This window comes from Corapipo altera, unplaced genomic scaffold (genome assembly GCF_003945725.1).
Source record: "Corapipo altera isolate COAL_440 unplaced genomic scaffold, ASM394572v1 48b, whole genome shotgun sequence".
In the NCBI taxonomy this organism is placed as follows: domain Eukaryota; kingdom Metazoa; phylum Chordata; class Aves; order Passeriformes; family Pipridae; genus Corapipo; species Corapipo altera.
The window spans coordinates 9,885,869-9,893,960 of NW_020884884.1; the positions used below are offsets into that span (position 1 = coordinate 9,885,869).

The following is an 8,092-nucleotide window of genomic DNA, read 5'->3' on the forward strand; positions in this document are numbered from 1 at the left end:
AAAGTGAGAACTTTCTGCGGGCGGCGCCGAGCTGTACAGCCCCGTCGCCGCGCCGCTCCTGCCCCGCAGCAGCAGCCGCCGCCGTCGCCTCCCCCGGGCGGGCCGTACAATCCTCGGCAGTGTCCTGAGACTGTACGCCCGCCTCGGGGGCGACCCGGCCGAACCGGACCCCGACTCCCGCCCGCCGCCGCCCGCGGAGCCCCCGCGTCCCGCGGGCAGGTGCTGAGCGCGCCCCGGCCCGAGAGGCGGCGCAGGAGCCGGCACAGCCGCCGCGATGACAGCTGACAAGGAGAAGAAAAGGTGAGGGGCCGCGGGCGAGGCGCCGGGCTGCTCGGGCCGCTGCGTCCTCCTCTTCCTCCTCTGGCTGCCCCCTGCGGCCGCGGGACTCCCCGCGGGCGGGCACCGAGGGCGGCACTGCTGGCGGGGCGGCGCGGCCTCGCCTCCCCCCGCCGCGGCTCTTGTGCGAGGGCTCGACTCGGAGCCTTCGCGGGGACCAGCTGCGGAGGGAGCTGGTGTTGGTTCGCCCAGCCCGAGCGGCCAGAGGGGCAGCGGAGCAGCCCCGCGCCCCTGCGGGGCAGCCCGCGCTCCGTCCGGGCCCCGCCGAGCCGGGGAGCGCCTGCCCCGGGGAGCTGCCCCCGCCGGGCGGCACCGCCGGCGGCACGTCCCGAGCGTCCCGGCCCGGCTGGGCCCGGCGGAGACTACGGGCAGGTGCACCTGGCAGGCAGGGCCAGCCTGCCGGTGCGGGATGACTGTAGTCAGTGTACGCCGTGGCAGGACTTGATATCAGCGAGGACCGAGTTATTAGGGAATCGGTTTTCCAGTTGAGGACGGGGGTTTTGAAGGTAGCAGCACCCTTAGCAAAACATGTTTCATAATTGACGTCGTGTGGATGTAATTGACAGGCTTTGTAAACACAAGTTGTATAAACCTACTAGGTTTTGACACCTCCTCGCTCCAGCCCGAGACGCTGGACGCGGTGCGCGGAGAACTCGCATCTCCCGTGGCTCGTGGAGCGCCTCAGCTGTCAGCGGGTTTTCCCCGCTCCAGGAGCCCCCAGCGCTTCGTCTGTCGCTGCCCTTCGAGAAGGATGTAAATCTAGGCATTCCCACACTGCCATAACGACTCTTTCAGAGGGAATCAAAATAACGCACTAGTGGTCTCCTACTTGCGTTAAAAGACTGCGTTCTCCTCCTGGTTCTTCAGAATGACCGTCAAAACAAAACTCAACAATCCGTAACACAGAAGTTATAGGTGGAGATTAAGTGAAGTATCTACTTGTTGCTCCAGAGCTATAAACATTCCCTGTGGATGAGCGAGGGCACTGAGATAGGGAAAGCTAAGCAAGTGAATAAAGGTCCATGAAGTCTCATACGAGCATATTTATTCAGTCTGTTTTATATAGCAGGCAGTCACAAGAATGACTTCATTATCAGCACAGGTTGCTGTTCTGGCTATAGATTCTGTTCATATACTATGCGATTTACAGACTAAGAATTTTGTGGTGTTATGCGTTCTATCCAGTCGATGATGCAGTAAACTTTAAACACTGTTTTTTTATTTTTGTAATAGCTTCTTTTTTACTGAGTCACTCTATGACAATGTAGTAGGGGAGGTGTAAATAGTGTAGTATAAATCATACATTTTCCATGTACTTCTGTTTTCCTCAGTTTATCAAACATTAATGTATTAAGGTTAAACAATTGCCTCAAGTATATTTTGTTCTAGGTATCAATCTTCTGTGCAGGGTATAAAATAGACACATATTTTATGTCTTCCTATGTTGAAAAAGAGAGTAAAAAATTCTACCACAGTGTGATATAAAACTACACATACTACTATATAACTACACATTGTGTAGTTATAAAAATGTGTTATAGTTTATAATGAATGATAAGAATGAAGTAGTGTACATATTGGAAATACACTGCATTCATTGTATCACCTCATTTTAATGGGGCATTCTTAATCTCTTCAGTTTTAACCTCTCATTTTCAAGCACAGTGAGGGATCTAACGCTGCCTAATCTTGTAGGACAGTACACTGAGGTGCTTTGTGGAAATACTCTAAAGATACAACACAAACTTCACGGGACTGAAGTCTGAACCTTAATCCTGATCCTGTCACTGATTTTAAGTACTGTGGCATTCAGTGTCAGTTTTTCTGTTTCTCTCAGAAGTAGGCTAGTTATTATCTGGCTCATGGGATTGTTGCGTAAATTAGTGTTTGTGAAAGAACTGGGAGAGTGTCATACGAGGGATTTCAGACAGCTCGCTTGTGCCTCCCTGTCAGTGTGCATGTGGATGTCCCTAATGGGAACATACCCTATGTAGCCTATTGAAGCAAGATGTTTTTCTTTCTTAATTTTCCAGTACTATTATAGAATAGGTTTACTTCCTGGAGTTCAACAGTTGTTGTATTATTTGGTTGATCTCTATCCAGATATGTAGGTAGGAACTCTTAACCTGACTTGCTAATGGCATTTATAAATCAGTTTCACAGAGAAAAGGTGGGGGGGTGTGTTATGGGTAATCTGGTTTACCCAATTTCCAGGCAGCTCTGGAACATATGTTTAGAGGAACAGTTCTCTTTACTATTAAATAAATGCTCTATGGAAGATAATATTTGATTCTCTTAATAGTCCATTTAATTTGAAGAGCATCCTCAGCTTCTCATTCGAAGCTCTGTTTGTCAATAGAAAAGAGCAATTGCTTTATTTGGAACTAATGTTATAGCACTTTCAAGAAACTGATTTCCCGCATTTAGAGTTAGTCCAAGATACAGAGCTGAGATTAATATGATTATTCTTTTAACTTTATTTTTAAAAAAATCATTAACTGCACGGTAATAAATACTTTCTTAGAATGCCAGTAATTAGAAACTGGGAAGAGGAGGAATAAAAGGGTATAATGCATTTTAGCAAAATAGTAAAAGCTGAGGAAATATCTATGATCACTGTGAAGTACAATGACAAATAGTACATAGGTCTCAATGTAATTAGAGCAGTATGGTAGAATATCTTGGTGTGTTTTTTAATTATTTAGTCATCATATTTTTTTAATTGTTTGCAGGATATAGTTATTTTGTTAGGAAAGGATGGTATGTTAAACTAACTGTTCTGGATAGACAACAGTGTATGTTTGAGGTTTGAAACCAGGCTCTGGACAAGTTAAGTATGGCTGAGAAGGACGTGTCATTTGACTTCACCTTTTCAGTTGTTTTGTTACTTGGGGATTTCAGTGCTTGTTTTCCAGTTGTATGAAAAATAAACCAGGGTGTTTCTGTGCTAGTGGTCCCCATACAGTACTGTTTTGTGATCCTAACTATGTAGTGTTATATTAATGTGTTTAAGGTCTTCTGGTCCAGATAGTAAAGAAACAGGATTGCTCCCAGTTATTGTCTAGGTAATTGACTGTTTTCAATTACTCTTTCACTTTGGGCTTTATTTGATGTTGAGCCCCTCTAATGAGACACTTTGTGCCTCAATTTTCACTGACCTTTCCTTCAGGAGAATAGCTCTGCCAAACTGAGGTCACTCTTGGCCGTTCCTCCTCAGGATGAGGAAACTGTCCTGATGGCACAGCTCTCCAGAGCTCAGGTAGTAGTTTGCTCTTAATGGATGTAATTTGGATGCCAGAAAATGGGAGCATTTGGATGTGCCAGGGTGTGTTAAACTGCAGTTTTCAGGAAGTGTACTGTCTCAGTTTTGTTCTACTTAGTATATTTTCTGTTTTAACCTATGTCCCTATTGCCAGGTATATCACCTATCGCCTGTTATTCTGTGGCTGTGGAATAGGCGACCTCGTCCATTCTCTTGCCAATATAGGTTGTTCCTTATACTCTTGTAAACCTCAGTTTATGCATTTCAGCTTATAATTATTGAGCTTTGAACACTTTCCTTTGCAGATTTTTTCATAGATTACTCAACTTCATAAAAAAATTGTTCAAGATTTGTTATTGCTCAACATCTCCCCATGCATAGCCCACATATTTAATTTACTTTGTTTGCTTCTGTGTTAACATCTGCCCCTGTAGTTTTTCTTATTTGGAGTTATCAAAAGGAGCTGTAATTTCCCGAATTCCTGGTGATCAATAAGTTGAAACTGGCTGTTTAACATGTACTTAGGGCATGTTAACAATAAGCAATTTGGTCTTAAGGTTTCAGAACCACAAATACAGACACTTCATTGCTTGCAGGTCATCTTGAATGACCCTGGCCAGTCATACTTATCATACTTTGGTTTCACCCCTTCTGCTTTCTGCATTCACTGCCCTTTCTGCATTTCTACAGATGGCTTTTCTACCAGAGGGTGGCCCAAGCGTACGTGAATGAGGAACATCAGACTGCGTTCCTGCCCCCATGTCTCCCTTTGCCTGCAATGGCATGCAGCAGAGGTTGGGCTGTGCTCTGACTTGGCAACCTGGCCTACTTGTGAACACTTTATTTCTCTTGCCCAACTCCTGGGGCTTGATCTTTATAGAATCAAAGCATTTTAGCTTAATATTTGAGCATACTGAAGGCTGAATGGATTTTGCTGTGGAAATTGTGTACAATGTGAGTGCTTCCCAGTGTGGACCATCCTCCCGAAGTTTTTGAGGATTTGTGTTTCGCCAGGGTGCTCCAGGGGCTTGCTCTGCTTGTGTTTAGTACCTAGAGTAAATTAAAAATCCATCACCCCTTGGTATACAGCACCTTTCTGTGTCATGTCCCTTTCTCTTCATCTTCTAATATCAGTCATCTTCTGTCATGTTTATCTTGTGTGGGTCATTGGGAATGTCTTGCATATTGGAGGTACTCCACTAATACAAGTTTTTTGTTTATACTGCAAAATTCAGGAGACCCATCAAGAGTATCAAAAATACATCCTTCTGTCTTTCTATAATATTTCTTACTATGATGGATTCATAAGCGTTAAGGATTTTAGTTTTCAGGTTCCAAGCAGGGAGCTACTGCTAGGCGTGGTAGGGGAAGAAAACTTCAAGCATTGAACTTTTTGCTATTATTTTCAAATGGGTATTTTTTGAAAACTGAGAAATAGGATAAACATTAGAGTAAGGGAATGAGCAATACAAAGGCATGTTGTATTTAAAAATAATTTAGATGCATGAAATGGATTTATTCCTCTAAAACGATTTGTGAAATGCTATTGTGTTAATTACTCCAATATTCATATTCAGTAGCATATATATCTTATTAGTTATAAATTTACTCCTAGTAGCTGGCACAAGGTTGAGAGAACACTTCTCTTAAGAGAAAGTGCAAGTATGGATATTATGCAGCTGGCAGGTTTTTTTCTCATTTATTGTTCTTGTGCTCCATTTGCTTAAAAGGCAATATAATAAAGGCTGAGGATAAAAATCTTGACTGTTTATTTAAGAAAGACTAACTTCTTTCTTAAATTTACAGAGCTACTTTTCATGAAGACTCCTGAAGTATGTAAAATTGAAAACTATTTTACTGTGCATTTGGAAAGTAGCTTAATGAAGTACAGTAAGCCAATTGGCTGATAAATAGTGTTCCCAAGTAACTCATTTAATTATGCTCTTTACTTCTTGAGCTCAAATCTAATTATGATTTTGGTTCTTTCCTCTGTGACTTTATTTAGGCTTAGAAAATTTAGCTGAAACAAAATCTGCCATAATAAATTCTGATTAAATGGGCATATTTAGGCCTGAAAACAGTTAGATTTTCAGTTTAATTTACTTTACTGTTATTACAAAGAGTTTGGAGTTGGATAGCATCTCCATTATGCTTCTCCGTCCATTGCATTACATGATACAACAAATATTAAATATTCTATTCTATGGAAACTCATCAAATGTGTTGCCAGACCAGAAGCAAAGTTACTTTAGTTGAATTTTTATGTTTGATCTTCAGTCGAAGATGTGCCCTGGTCTTGACCCTTCCTCTGTGTGCTAATATGTGGAATCAGCAGGTTTCTTTGATTTAGGGGAATGTTTAGGGTGTTGCCTCCAAGAAGATTGTCTGAAAAATTCAGAAACTTTACACATGCTTTATGTTAGCCTGTGGGTGCACGATTAATACTGGCTTATTACAGCTTCATGAAGAAGTTCTGTGCATCTGGGCAGGAGGAAAAAACACTTCGTTATTTTCATTCTGCTCTCAAGTGGGACAAAACCAGGATAATACAACTCCTTAGTGGTTTTCATTCCTAGTACAAATATGTTGAACCATCCCCCAAGCTTCTTCATTCTACTGTGTATGTATTTAAACAGTGCTTTGCTTTCAAGCAAACATTAAGTAGCATATGTTTTAATCTCAAGTATTTGTGGAGTATCCATGGGACCAAACTGTTTTCCAAAGGGATTTCAACAACTTATTGGTGTTTCCAACAAGAAATGTGTCTCAAACTGCATCTTGGTTTAGCCTGGCTACTCCTCTGGTCCTTACTTTGTGAGGCATGTCCCTAAATCCCAGCTGTGACCTGCATGAATGAAATCTCCAGGCTAGAATTTGGACAGATTGTAAAGCAGGATTGTGAGGGAGAGAACAACTGACTATGACCATTTAAGGGATTTGGTTGGGATTTGTTTGCTTGGTTTTTTACTATATAAGTTTAACAGTCATTGTTCTGCCATGATCTTAAGATAACTCGAAGCAACAAATACATCTCCTCAGCTATTTTTGCCCAGCTAGGTGTAGTGGTGATTAGGTCACCATTTTCTCTATAAATGAGTGCTTATTTTACAGTTTACCAAAATAAAAGTAAGCTTAACAGAATGATGATTCTTCCACAAGTATCTGCTTCAGACCTTCAGATCTGGAAAATGACGGATGTATTTATGCAATAGGTGGTGGGCAGATGATGCTATTTCTTGTTTATCTGGGCTGCTGTCAGACCTACCTTAAGTTTCTTTGAATTAAAAAAAAAAAAATCTGCTTTCTGCAGTGCCCACAACCAGTTTAAGTTTTGGATATCTTGTTGCTTTTGGCCTGGAGGCTATCCCTGGAAGCTGGAACCATAGCCACAGCAGTGGGAGATACGGAGAGGTGAATACCCGGCCTTAGGACTAGTGGGTTGCCTTACTTTTTTTTATCCCTATAGAAAAGTCATGAGTGCAGATTGCACTCTCTTGCCTGCCTCATTCCCCCCCATCTCCAAAATTAGTCATGCCCTGTTGCTTTCGTCTCCTTCCCTGCATCCCAAGCAGAACAGAAGGCTGAAGCACTGCAACATCCCTTTATGTTTGAATATGAAATACTGTGTGTTCAACTACTTCTATGATTAACAATACTTTTATAGTAACATTTTGGAGCTAGAGCAATGTGAGCAGTCTCCTTCTCTTTCAGGAAATTGTGTTATCTAAGGAAAAGCTAAAATTAGAAGTGATATGGGTAGGGTTGTGCGTGGTGGGGTTTGTTTGGTTTTGTTTGGTTTGGCTTTTTTTGGGGGTTTTTGGTTTTTTTGGTTTTTTTTTTTTTTTGTTGGTTTGGGTTTTGGTTGGTTTTTGGGGTTTTGTAATTGAGGAGCTCTCCTAATGGATGAATCATGTGGGTGTGACTTATGGCACTTGATAGCAAACAGTCTGTCTGAAGGTATATGTGCAATAAGATTACCAGGATCATTTAGAAACTATTTGGAACTACTGAAACGTGAACTTAATCTATTGTAAATATTTATTACTCATTATCTAATATATAAAAATACATTTCGTTAGAGTTAGACAAATGAAGGTAAGATATAAGGTGCAAGTTTTGAACAATGAGTTACTGAGCTGCAGATGCAGTTGGTAGACTGAATATTTTCTGCAAAAATAAATATTTTCTTGGAAAATAATTTTCCAGAGCACAAGGAAAGAAGAGCTAGTGTTCTAGTTTTAGCTATACTGCTAAAATGAAGGGATTGGATTGAGAAATTGTCAAAACATTTGGAGATCGATGAAACATTTTAGGTTTGGTTTAATTTTTATATGCTTTCCTGTGTTGCCCTACATTGTTAATTGAAAATCAGATGTTTTAAATTTCGTTTGAATGAGACTTAAGTAATTATTAGTCTCCTTTTAATGTAAAGATTTTTTTCTCTTTTTTCCCTCCTTCCCTCCTTCCCTCCTTCCCTCCTTCCCTCCTTCCCTC

General features: G+C 41.7%; 1 protein-coding gene across 1 annotated transcript in view; it reads left to right on the forward strand.

The window, feature by feature from the left end:
• Positions 1 to 61: 61 nt before the first annotated feature.
• The window catches only part of EPAS1 (endothelial PAS domain protein 1), a 77,710-nt gene continuing 69,679 nt past the window's right edge, over positions 62 to 8,092 (forward strand). Inside the window, exon 1 of the mRNA XM_027641283.1 lies at positions 62 to 300. Coding sequence (XP_027497084.1) covers positions 275 to 300 — 26 coding nt within the window. The 5' untranslated portion in view covers positions 62 to 274. The remainder of the gene's footprint in view (positions 301 to 8,092) is intronic.